The sequence below is a fragment of the Nicotiana tabacum genome, chromosome 18 (genome assembly GCF_000715075.1).
Source record: "Nicotiana tabacum cultivar K326 chromosome 18, ASM71507v2, whole genome shotgun sequence".
Lineage (NCBI taxonomy): Eukaryota > Viridiplantae > Streptophyta > Magnoliopsida > Solanales > Solanaceae > Nicotiana > Nicotiana tabacum.
Window position 1 is genome coordinate 147,606,036 of NC_134097.1, and position 13,095 is coordinate 147,619,130.

Here is a 13,095-nt window from a genome sequence, read left to right on the forward strand (position 1 = left end):
TCAGTTCCTCTCCTATAATGCTTATTCAAACTAAAATTGGAATTGGTTGTTAAATCCTGAAAAAACTGCCCTCGTGTAGTTACCAATACCGATTGCTGTAATCTAAAATTAAGATGTTTCATTTCCAAGACAAATTGTCAATTATTTTCCCCCTTTTATACTTTGTTGTTACTTCATCCCGTTCACTTTTATTTGCCCACTATTGACTTTGCATATTCCTTAATAAATAATAAATAAAGTGTATAATTTTTCATGATACGCATATTAATTAATGTATAATCTTAATGAATTTGGAAGATGATTTAGAACGAGTAATTAATTGCCAAGGGCAAAAAAAATAAATAAATTATTTTTCTCTTGAAATACGAAAAATGATAAGTAAAAATAAAAATTTATTTTTAAAATACTTGACAAGTAAAAGTGAATAGAGGTATTACTTCTTTTTGGTTTACTTTCTCCAATCGCAGACCAATTGCACGTGCCTCGCTTATCTCTTTTCCACTTACTCGCGCACGGTAACATGTACTATTAAATTACTAACTGTAAAACTGCGTAAACAAAAGAAATCTTTTTGCTGTTGATACTCATCTTTTACCATGAATTACAAGATTACATCAAGCGTAATGTCTCATTTTTCATGTGATCAACCACATTACTATTAAAGCGTCAAACAAACATGGTGTAACTTAGTGGTGGCAAAATAGATGAAAAAAAAACAGTTATCACCCGATCATCCATTAAAAATGGGTTGAATAATGAACTTTTTAAAAATAGTCAAATATGGATAGGAATCATATTATCCACTTAGAAAATGGATAACCAATGAGTTTAACTTTTACATTTGTAAAGTCTCAAATTGGGAGTTTTCTTATGTCTTGGGAAACTAGAATTTCTCCCAAAAGTAATCATATTCAAGAAGCCATAGATAATATGGATAACCATATTATCCGCCGGATAAGCCTTTTTTTATCTGTATTAAATATGAATCGGGTCGGATCCCCTTATTTGTTTTTGCATTACCCGTTTTCGACTCATCCAATATCCGGCCTGACCCGCCTCTTTGAGACCCATAGTGCAACTCGTGTTTTTCAGCTAAAGTTTGGAGTACTCCTCGTCAGTTCCCCCATAGTATGACAGTTCCAAACGTACAATTTTTAGATTTGATACTCAAATAATGTCATGTTCCACTGCATCAAATTTACACGTTGATTACTCATATGAATGATCCTTGTGAAAGCCACCAGCTGATAATGAGTTAAAGCTGAAAAAAGGTTAGAGCCACAACACATACCTCATACATTTCTGATGTCTACTAGTACAGTTCCAAATTCCTTAAGAGAAAACAAGTATGCATGCATACTGTGTATTACATCTTTTTTGAAGTACCAAAAATGGGAAAAGAAGTCCACAGTTAATTGAACGAAAGATCATAGAACTTCTGTTGCTTAGTGAGGTGGCAATTTAACATGCAAAGATTTGAGGAAGGCTTGTCAAAATCTTGCTCCATTGCATATGCCATTTTCATATGCAAGGTTGTAATGCAATAACAGCAAGGTTGCCTTCCATCTGGAATTCCGAAAAAAGAAATCCCATTCATGCCTCAGTTTAATTACATCTTTCTCCGAGCAGCATCGAAGTTGCAGAGAGCTATTTCACTTCACTTATTCCGATGGTCACAAGTTACTTCGTGATAGATTTCCTTATGAAGGACCTGAAGCTCTAGTTTCAGTCATCTCCAACGATGGCGGCTTCTGTTTAGTCTTCAAGAAGGTTCTTGCATAAAGGGATCCAAAGACGATAACCTGATAAAAAGAAATCAAACTAACATATTTTTTTCTTTTTTAAGTAAAGAAGTTTCAGCTTACAAAACCAATAGAGTGAAGTTGATGCTTACAGCTCCAATGCATTGCTCCCAGCTCAAAGGATGGCCAAACCACAAGCATGACAGCAAAATGCTCACCAACTACACAAATTTAATAAGACATCACATTTTAGTTTTGTGCACATGGCCAGTTTAGAAGGAAGAAGATCAAATTTTCAAACTCTTATAGTATTTCTTAATACCTGTCTTGTGGTCATTATGGTTGCAAATGTTAGAGCACCAAATGTGCGGATCGTATAAGAAATAAAAAATTGACTTGCAGTTGCTACCTGCAACCAAAACAACAATCAGTTTAGTCCTCCCATTTTTCCACTCCGAAAGTAAAGATAATTGGCTTCATGATATTATGCATCTTTTAGTGACAGTAAGAGTTGGCAGCACAAATACTTGTGAAACCAGGATAGTTGTTTAAATAAATCAACTTCTACTTGGACAACTTACAGTTGAAAGCAGAGCAATATCGAAGAAACAGTCATGATGGCGGGATACAAAATCTATTGCCATTAGAAGATTGCCTTGTAAAATTAGACCTACATGGAGACAGAGAGCAGAATCCAGTTAATATTAGTCATGATGAACATAACCTAGATAAACATCAGTAGTAGTATCAAGCGTGCATCAAGAGAACTTCATTAACAAATAACAATATGTATTTCGACCAGTAGTACCTGCAGTACAAACTAATTATAGCAAAATACCACAAGCAGGGACGTAATTTGATATAATCAGTAGCCTCAACTGTCTGCAGATGTCTCTGCTAGAGTTTAATCCTCAATCATGTAAACAAAAGTGCATAATATTTCCTCTACATCAAATATGTTTTGAAATTATCGTGGAAACTTAATTGGGTGCAAATGGTATCAGTACTCAAAATCTTATAATAAGTTAACTATTTCAAAGTCAAAAGTAAACTGAATCTTGGAATCTATCAGCGTGTTTGAGAAATTTTTGATGACAACTTAAAGAATTATTATTCTGTGACAGTCTTATGTAAAACACAACCACAATGAGGCACCTAAAAATAATAGTCACACCCTTCCCTCCATGGTGCACATGAAAAACATACAGGCAGGTATAGACTGAAGAACTGGATATTATCATGCTCAGCAAGAAGACATTGGAAACAACTGAATGGTCCAGCATATTATCTTCTGGAAATGTAAAGTGAATTTCTCAAATGTCCACCAAATACAAACTTAATAGTTGCAAAGGTATGTCACTGAATTCCAATAAACGGGATCTTACCGATGAAACTAAGAAGACAAGAACAGACCGTTGTATAGAATATTTGATTGTGTATTTCCATATCATAGCCTTTAAAAAGTTTATCCTGGAAAGTACTCGTAAAGCCATCAAACCTGTAAGATCAGATGACTGATAAAGCTTGTGAACATCCTAGAAAAAAATATCCAGATACTAACAAACAAACATTCGATTTCCCAGGGGAATAACAACGTGGTGTTGCTCTCAACGACAATCCAAAAAGAAAATAATTAAAAAAACAAAATAAAAAAGGTAACAACAATATGTCCCGTGCAAACATCAGGAGCAAATTGGCAGCGATGCTCTTTCAAGAAATTGTCTTCCATTCAAATATTAGATGTCCCCAAAAGAGGTTATAGAAACAAAACTGAAGAATGAGAAAGTGGCAAGAAGTATATTTGGTATCTAATGTTAAAAGTTTGTACATGTGTGTATTGGCGAGTATTTAATATACCTGACATGCAGAAACTATGATATATGAATCTTTATTTTATTTTCCACTTAACATCAAAATCTTTCATACCAGCACCAGGTAATCCTTCTTGGTTTTGCACTGGGTGGAGCAAGAGGTGGAGAACCACCATATGAACCTTTCCATTTCACTCAAGTTCATCACAGTTCTTCAGTTGACCAAATAATCCTTCTTGGTTCTGCACTTGGGTGGGCAAGAGGTGGAGAACCATGATATGAACTTTCCATTTCACTCAAGTCTTTTCACAATTCTTCAGTTGACCAATTAATTAGGCTGTGAGGTTGGGCCACAGCATCAGAAGAGAAGAATGTTATCCTACTGGGCGCACAGCAGGGGGGATGCAATGAGTTTGAGAATTCGCAATAGGCGAATATGATACCAAATGCACTTTGTAAACCACCAAAGCTAACAAATGCTGATGCAAACACCGTGACATAGGTATTTAATAGTTCAGTAATTTTGTCAATGCACGTTGAACTGAGTTATATTGCTGGATTGGGGATCAACTTGGCAGTTAAGATCATGAAGTGGTATGTCTTCGAAAAGGACAATCTTTTCTGGCGATCTTACAGGACAAGTGAGATATACAGCGAGTCAAGGAAAAGAGAAGCTACAGTATGTAACACTTCAATGCTCAAATATCAATCAATTGCACGCTATGAGATTGAATGCCAATTGTCTAGAAGCTCAGATACTCAATTTTCTCAAGAAGCAAGTCTTGACTTTTAGCAAATCCAGTTTCTTAACTTAGCATTTCATTAATCCAATGACTGATGGTTTAGAATGCTGGAAGATGATGTGAGTTATAATGCATACCCAAGATAGCCTATCATCAGAGAAACTCCCCAGACTGTGCTTTCTCTTCCTCTATTGAAGGGACTGATGTCACCTGCTGCCTAAAACCAAACACAAAATAGCAAAAGCATTAACCAGTGGAGGTAATCTCAGAAGCTAATGCAAGTTCAGAACTTAGCAGACCAACACAAGCATGGCTATCAGAAACAAAAAGGTTTTAAGTATACTTTTACCGGGAAGATGGATTAACCAGTTCACGAGTACACCATTTAAGAATTCTACAAGCTAGAGTGTCTTTTAACAAAATTCATCCAGTCATCTCTACAAGTTGGCGTATAGCGCTCCAAAAATATACAAAAACATGAATCTCTTTAGTGAGCATCTATTCATTTCGGAGAATCAGTAAAAACTATGGAAACCTGTAATATCAAAGAGGCTAAGAAGTTTTGATAGGATTCTTGGGCAAACTCTTTGGTGGTGAAAACTCAGTCACTTATGCAAGACTCAACCATTAGCATGTTTCCTTCAGTCTCATTTGGGAAGCCACAAAACAAAGCTCTTGAGACTTTCAATTTCGACGACCCTTAGGCTCAATCAAAAGCGGAAGATTGGGGCACCATGCTGATATTATCAACAGTAGGAACAATAAGTTTAGCTTCAGGAAAGCTTCACTTAGGGTTGGGGCCTTCTAGGTAATTTCATGATAAATAGGAAAAAGAGATTCTATGCTCTGAAACTTGAATTTATCCATATTGTACATATCGAATCATTGGACTTTTCAACTGCTTCAGAGACTAGTTGAGTAGTGCAACGATAGTTTGGCTAAATGAAAACTTCGATACATTCTATTTGCCAACAACTCTGTCAACTTGAACCGTAGAAACCTTCATAGTATTTTCTCCATCTCAAAAAAATAGTATAAGCTCAGGGTGCGAAAACCCTTTGTGGAGAGTTAAGAGCTCCCTTTTATTTCGTTTATGCTTTTGGCATAACAAGTATATCACACTGTATAGATAATTGGATCTTGCAGAGCTTTTAAGTATATCCATAATTTGCAAGTGGCACCATCTTGATGAATTATCAACGACATTTTTTTACGTGCCCCCCCCCCCCCAAACCCCAACAACACACACACACCAAAAAAGAGAGAGAAAACTGTATGAAGAGTAAGTAGCAGGTAGATATATCAAAGGTGAGAGGTTTAACTGAACAAAAAAATATAACATGATCTTATGTGGACGACTGACTGATTTAACAGATGATGCTTTGAATCAGAATTCTCAAAGATAATAGAAGAAAGTTTCAGTAATTGATGAAAATCACACCATGTCTATGACATCAAATATGCATCAATTATACAAGATTTTTCTGGCCGGTAAACATCATTTATAAAAGTTTGACATGAACACAATATTCTGAAAATGATTCTTGACATAATTTGAGAAAGCAGCAATTCATCTAATACCCTACAAGCAATTCAAACAAGATACTTACCTGATACAGAATAAATAAGGAACAACCCAGGGTTACTAGGAATGCCACAAGATAGTCCTGTCCTTTGTACTTCTTTTGCATAATGATAGTACCCCAGATCTGCATCAACACAAAAGAAAAAGAGAAAAGGATATCAAGTAGAAAGCACGATTAAATAGTTAACGATATGTCTACACAAGAACATTGTAAGAAAAATAACATCCCATTCTAAGATGTCTAATGTAAAATTATACCAACAGGCCTTTTCAGTATCTGGGCAAAAGAGATGGTTCTTGGTTAGGTGTATATGTCTAATGTGACATACAACTAAGCAAATACCAATACTTTTTGTGTTCCAATAAATTTTTAACCAGACAATTGGATTTCCATAAGAATGAGAAATTCTAGAAATAATAAATGCGACGGATTTTCAAAGTAGACTAATATGATATCATGGGTGTGATGAGTAGCTAGGCCTAACTCAATCACAAAAGCTATCTAATAAGGGGAAAATTGCCCAAAGGCTATATCTTCACATGGTATCAGAGCCAGATCCCTGTTATGGTGTTTCTCAATGTTAGCCCCCGTTTTTTTTTATAAGATAAATAATTTTATTAACAACTGGGGACTAACCCGTATACAAGCCGTATATCAAAAAAGAGAACCTACACCAAAATATAGTTCTCAACAAAAGAGATCCAATCCTCTATACATATAGGGACCTCATCAGTACACCAAAAAGAAACTAAGAACAAGAAACTACTTTGCAATTTCACAAAATCTTGTTCCACCCCTTCAAAAGCCCTCGTATTCTCTCTTTCCATATCACCCACATGATTGCTAAGGGAGCGACGCTCCATGCCCTTGGACTTCTCTTTCCACTCATGTGAACCCAACTATGCAACGACTCCTTCACTATACCCGGCATCGCCCATTGCACCCCAAACAAATTAAGGATCACTCTCCACAACCGATTAGCCACTTTACAATGCAATAGCAGATGATCTACATCTTTGCCCGAGCTTTTGCACATGAAGCACCAACTAACATGAGCCCCCGTGTTATGTTATCCATGCTCCAGTTCCATTCCTGGGCGTGTGGGAGAGTGTCAAGTCCCAAATTGGTTGAGGGAAGTATTTAACAATTCTCCCCTTATGAGCTAGCTTTCGGGGTTAAGTTAGGCCTCAGGGTCATATCTTCACACAAACAAAATGCCAAAGCTAAGCCTAGAAATAGCAATGCCACGACTCAAACACATTGCGATAGAGCTTTAATCATGCATATACTAGAGAAGTCCAGACCAAGAAAAATTGCATGCAGTAGTTATTAAGCAATTACAACAATCTATTCATCAAGTTAACTTACCATTACAGGTATCATCTTGGCACATTTTGCCAAGGTTTGAACAGGAAAACTGACGTATTTGAGAGCCTGAAGCAAGAATTCATCAAAATAACCAATGCTTAGTTATAATACATCGTGAGAAATCTTTTAAATGATGTAAGTCATTTTTCAGTTTCGTCTCTAGATGTTCTTGGTTTATGTCTTATATGCTACTACTTACCTCATACTGACAAGTAGTTGTAAGGATGTTAGAGACAGATACAACACAATATTTATAGAGTGGAGCTACTGGGTCCAAGGCCTTCTTACTTGCCTGAAAATTAAAATAAGAAACAAAGAAAGGAGTAAAATGTTATCTGTTCTTTCAAGATTCCCAGGAATAACAAGCAGATTAGAGAATGCGCAAAGAATATTTGCAGTATTATATAAGCCTTATGCTCTTAATACACAATAGAAACAGATGAACTAAGCTAGCAATGATTCTAGTACCAGTAAAACTCCGGCAGAGACTGCAGACGTGGTAATCCGATTGCAAAAAACCAGAAATAATGAGAATGTAAAATATTCTTTTTGCGGCCCGTAAGGAACTCTCATGATCTTTTCCTGCAGGTACACATTCCACCACCATGTTAAGATAAAAAATACATAATACTCTAAATTTATATAAGTTGGTGGTTAAGCAGGCATTTTTAACGATGAAGCTATGGAAAGAAGTTGCAAAAAGACGGAAAACGAACATATGATTAGCTACAGAGATTCCCCTTTCAGATTAAATCAAATTTTCACTTAAAAAAAGAGGCCTGCTAGGGGGGGGGGGGGGGGGGATTAGATCCTAGAGAAGTCATCATCAACAGTTGGATTTCCACAAGGTACAGTGAGTATCTAGTTAAACTATATACAAAAACATATGAACTGTTCTAACTGACGAGCAACTAAGAAGCAACAAAGTATTCTGAGAGATAAAATGGTCATTAGTCTTTATTACCCACTATATTGAACGAAAAAGACATACTATGAGCCATATGATAGCGTCTTTAATACTTCCGATAAAAAGGTCATTAGTCTTTACTCTTTAGTACCATACTGAACAGAAAATGCAAAACATGAGTCATATGATAGCGGCTTAATACTTAAAGTAGGGCTTTACCAAAATAGAACTCTTAATTAACTAATGGAAAATCCATAAATTCTTTGTTGATGAAAACATAAAGGAAAAATCCCTACACTGCTATCATATGCGAAGATAGTTTGACCTAACAGGGTTGGTAAAATTCATGATGCCAGTTATGGTATGGATTTAAGTATGGTTTGCTTCAACTTCAGAGAGAATAGTTGCACATGATAACTAATTTATTATAAGTAGATTGTAGAATATAATTGTTCAGTAGAAATGTGATTTACTGACTCTTTTTATGCATATTATCTGTAAGCTGCTTGAGGAGAAGAACCATTTTCACAAGATGTGGGCCCACCGAGTGATATTATCAATTAATCAACTACACCTTAATCCGAAACTAGTTGAGGTTGACTAGATGAGATTATCCAAGTCCAGAAGATTCAACATACTTAGACTATTCTTACACTAGACAACCTTCAAAAGAACACTTCTTTGCTTGGACCAGGCTATGCTGGAGTCCACCGAGTGAAGTGTAAACGACACTTTTTTAGACTGAGTCAGGTAAGCTCGTATATGAGCTGTATGCCAAGTTTTTTGTTGCCTGAGCCCTTAAAAGGACGTATGGATACAGCAAATATGTTGAACGCACATAGATTATGCATTAATTTACTATATAATCACTAAAATTCTAAGTATAAAAACTTCAGTTTTTCTTCTTTTACATACTTGTTTTCTAGCTGACTCAATCATGCTCTCATCACTGATTTTGCAAAGAAAAAATAATAATAACAGAGTGGGGTGGACACAATAAGGTGGCAGGGACATAACAGTGGCATCTCTATAAGGTGAATGCAGCATACAAGAGAACTGGCCTTGAAAACATATATGGAAAATCAAGATTCCCTATAAGGTAGCATGTTTTTCTTGGTTACTAGCAAAGGAGGCTGTTATGACACAAGACAATCTTATAAAGAGGGGGATTCAATTGTGCTCAAGATGTCACTTATGTGGAGAAGATGTTGAGTCAACCATCTATTTTTACATTGCAAGATAACTGACAAGTTATGGAAGATCTTTATCAATCTTAGGGGCATAGCTTGGACAATGCCTAGTAAGATTACTGAAGTTCTTTTCAGATGGGATGAAGCTAGAACTGGAGCAAGAGGCAGAGATAGATGGAGAACTGTCCCAACATGTATTTGGTGGACAATCTGGAAAAGAAAGGAATTCCAGATGTTTTGAGGATAGAAGAAACTCTGTGCAGAAGATCAAGCTTAATTGTGTTTTGCTTTTGGTGTAAACAGATCTACACAAAAGATACTGTTTCAATCCTAGATGTCCTAGAATCTTGTTAGGCCTGAGGACCAAGTTTTTTCTTTTGGCTACTCACTTGTAAATATGGTTTCAGTACAACCTATGTACTGATTTTATTATAATATATAATATGTTACCATCTCAAAAAAAAAAAAAAGACAAACTTATGCTCTCTTATTCTCCACCTTTCTCCTTTTCCTCTAAGGAGGTCCTACATTGCAGCTGCTGGTTTAGTTCGCAAAACCCATAAAACCAGATGAAAGTTGATCTGACCATATCCAACACAGGTGACAGGTCTTATATCTACACCCGTGTCTTATCATGTCCAACACCAAACTGGCCATATTGAACCGGCATTGTTGATACTGAATGACACGAGAATCTCAAGCTAAAAGGAAGAGCCATGGCCTCAAGCTTCGCTCGGCAGTTCCATTTAGATACTCTATAGATTGGTTTGAAGAGAGAATAACTTTCCCTCAAAGAGTTTTTCCTGAAACGTCTTTGCATGTCTTGAGATGGTAATTTCAATTGCCCATAATCGGTAATCAAATAGCACTTACACTGTGAAATACTTTCTTCAAAACTATAAATAGCTGACACCATTAATACAATCCAAAAAAATGTATGCAGTCAGATGAAGAAAGTTCCTTTCTCTCTCTTTTAACCTTTTCTTGAGCCGAGGGTCTATCGGAAACAGCCTCTCTATTTCGTCAGGTAGGGGTAAGGTCTGCGTACACACTACCCTCCCCAAATCCCACTTGTGCGGTTATACTGAGTATGTTGTTGTTGTTGTAGTCAGATGAAGAAAGTGAATAGACAAATATGTATAGGTGATTGGAACATTCAAGTGTCTTAGAATTAACAAACCAAAGCACATTAGACAAGAAATTCCTATACTTCTATTAGCTTAAATACCATCTATGTTTTCTCTTTTTTTCTTTTTTTCCAAACTGCAAAAGAAACGTTCAAAAGCCTTTAACATTATCAAAATCAAAGACAGTTACTTTTCCTTTTTCTTTTAGGCAGCATGCAGTCACTAAAATCGTTCTTCCTATTTCCTAAACCCTTCAACTGTCATTTTATCTTCAACTGCCTTTTAGAGATTTATATGTCATTAGAAAATATAAAGAACTTCTAGTAAGTACTTTTTAACTTTTATTTTTATTTTGTGTAATATACGAGTTTATATGGACACTGCGACGTAGTTGTTATTGTACCTAACTAAGCAAGTACGCCAAGTAAGCACTTCTTTGAAGCTACACTCCAACAGAGATGTATAAAGCATACAAATTCTTGTTTATAACTGTACTAATAATGCTTCTATTAATCAATGAAACGCGCGCGCGCACACACACACAAAAACACGCATTGCGAAGATCATGATGCAGCAGACCTGTAATATTCCATAAATGACGAGAGTAGACATGATTCCGACCACCGCAAAAGTTCCTTTGGCTAGCTTGTTCTCCTTCAACGGTAACGACGGTGGCTCCGCCATGTCCCATCCAATGCCGCCACCAGCTCTATTTATCAGGGGAAAAAATTAACCTAATGAGTTTCCTCATCCGCGCGTATATATTAGTAATTAATCTATTATAACCGTTCGAAGCCAGAAATGAGAAATATGTAGCTCACCTTAGATGAAGAAACTTGCGAGTGTTCCCCGGAGTTCAAAACGGCAAGTCGCCGGAAAAATCAACTCCGATAAGGAGAGAGAAACGGAGTTTTTTCAGAGCAGCTCGAAGCTCGAAGAGAAGAGAGGGATTTAATATGAAGATCGTCAGAGTAATCGCCGGCGATGTTACGCTTTCCTCTTTTCGTGTTTCATTTTTTATTATTTTGGTACCTTTTTTTGCTGTAAAGTTCTGACAGTGTGAAGACACGTCAGATGAGTGGGACCCCGCTAATCGAGTGACGACGACAGTGACGAATTGTGTTGGTTCCCAAAACCTTAAAATAAAGAAACTTCTAATTCCAATCTGCCACAGTTGGAAAAAAAATTACTGGTAATTAATTAAAGCAATAATTTAATTTAAAACAAAAACAAGGAAACGATTATAGGATTTCTTTGATGTAATAATAATGGTGAGGAGTATGGACAAATACCAAGATTATCGCATATATATTATTTAGAAATTGTCCGCACATTATTTGTGATCGCTTCCGTAATCTCCAATTGATCATTTATTAGTTATTACCAATATTTTTTTTATAAAATAGGAAATTCTGGTGAATTCATAAATCACTTGTGTATTACCTAGCACTCGCTCATGTATTATTCATGATTGCCTAAGTGATCTTCGATTGATCGCTATTAATTATTACCATGATCATTTTTTATAAAGTAGGAGGTCCCGGGTAATTCATAGGTTGTTTATATATTACCTAGAAATTTTTCATATATTATTTATGATCGCCTAAGTAATCTCCCCGGTTGATCACTTATTAGTTATTATCGGGACCATTTCTTCAAAATGAGAATCCTGGTGAAAACATAGGTCGTCTATTTGTTACTTAGAAATCGCCCATGAATTATTTATAATTACTTACGTAATTTCCGATTCATCGCTTATTAATTAGTTAGTATTATTTTTCATTTACATAGATCGCTTATGTGCTATCCAAAAAGCGACCATGTATTATTTATGATCTCCTACGGAGAAAGGGGTGAACAATATATTACTATAAGAATTAAAGACATTATAAGCACATGATTAACCTTATTGTTTCGATTTCAAACCTTCTAATTGTTTGACCAACTTAATGCTTTTTGAGAAAGAATTTAGTTAAACATATTAAGACTTATCTCGATTTTAGGATCACGTTTTATATATAACAACAACAACCCAATAAAATCCCATAGGTGGGGTTTGGGGAGGGTAGTGTGTACGCAGACTTTACCCCTACCCCGAAGGGGTAGAGAGGCTGTTTTCGAAAGGTCCTCGGCTCACGTTTCATATAATATAGGCGATTATATCAATTCTTATGTGATTTTGTGAAGCATATATGAGTCTGAAGTTACTCGATTCTAAGTTCTAACTAGTAATAATTTGTACATTTCCAATGGAATTTTTTAAAAAATTACAAAATTTGAAATTCGGCCAATATGTTTGACCAAAAATATAGATCATAGTTCAACTAATTAGATTTAAATAAAGAAGAGTTAAGTTTAGCTAATAATAATATTCTAAAGACAAAGTTATCGATTTTATGACAAATAACTTGTATGTTTGTCCGGATGACATGAATGAAAGCAATAATGATAGTGTTCAATGATCCAAAAAGATAGAATATGACATTAAATAATAACAAGTAGCAATAAATGACATTTAAGTAAATAGAAGTGTGTGAGTCTCCCGAAAAAGGGGTGAGATTTGTATATATTCTCTCTGATAATGATGAATGATTGATAATCCTTTGAACACTTGGATCCAG

The 13,095-nt window shown here is 35.7% G+C and overlaps 1 protein-coding gene across 3 annotated transcripts; it reads right to left on the reverse strand.

The window, feature by feature from the left end:
* Nucleotides 1–733: 733 nt before the first annotated feature.
* On the reverse strand, nucleotides 734–11,486 carry LOC107785939 (UDP-galactose/UDP-glucose transporter 5). Of its 3 annotated transcripts, XR_012702386.1 has the most exons (13): nucleotides 11,296–11,486; nucleotides 11,054–11,183; nucleotides 7,719–7,832; nucleotides 7,450–7,542; nucleotides 7,251–7,316; nucleotides 5,907–6,005; nucleotides 4,434–4,513; nucleotides 3,128–3,240; nucleotides 2,324–2,412; nucleotides 2,065–2,151; nucleotides 1,895–1,963; nucleotides 1,292–1,802; nucleotides 734–1,187 (listed from the first exon to the last, which is right to left on the reverse strand). XR_012702386.1 is itself a non-coding variant. In XM_016607368.2 (12 exons), exons 2-12 carry the CDS (start codon nucleotides 11,156–11,158, stop codon nucleotides 1,701–1,703), a joined length of 1,017 nt encoding a protein of 338 aa, XP_016462854.2. In that variant the 5' UTR covers nucleotides 11,159–11,183; nucleotides 11,296–11,486; the 3' UTR covers nucleotides 1,266–1,700. The 3 variants fall into 3 exon arrangements, 2 of the variants coding, with proteins under 2 accessions (XP_016462854.2, XP_075093538.1); XM_016607368.2 differs by lacking the exon at nucleotides 734–1,187 and having other exon boundaries at nucleotides 1,266–1,802; XM_075237437.1 differs by lacking the exon at nucleotides 734–1,187 and having other exon boundaries at nucleotides 1,266–1,802; nucleotides 11,054–11,208; nucleotides 11,296–11,430.
* Between the last annotated feature and the right edge of the window lie 1,609 nt (nucleotides 11,487–13,095).

Coding starts and splice junctions, on each gene's coding strand:
- LOC107785939 (XM_016607368.2), bottom strand. CDS start 11,158: ATGGCGGAGCCACCGTCGTTACCGTTGAAGGAGAACAAGCTAGCCAAA. Junction 2,413..3,127: donor TTGTCTTCTTAGTTTCATCG/GTAAGATCCCGT, acceptor GTCTCCATGTAG/GTCTAATTTTACAAGGCAAT. Junction 1,803..1,894: donor GGGAGCAATGCATTGGAGCT/GTAAGCATCAAC, acceptor TCTTTTTATCAG/GTTATCGTCTTTGGATCCCT.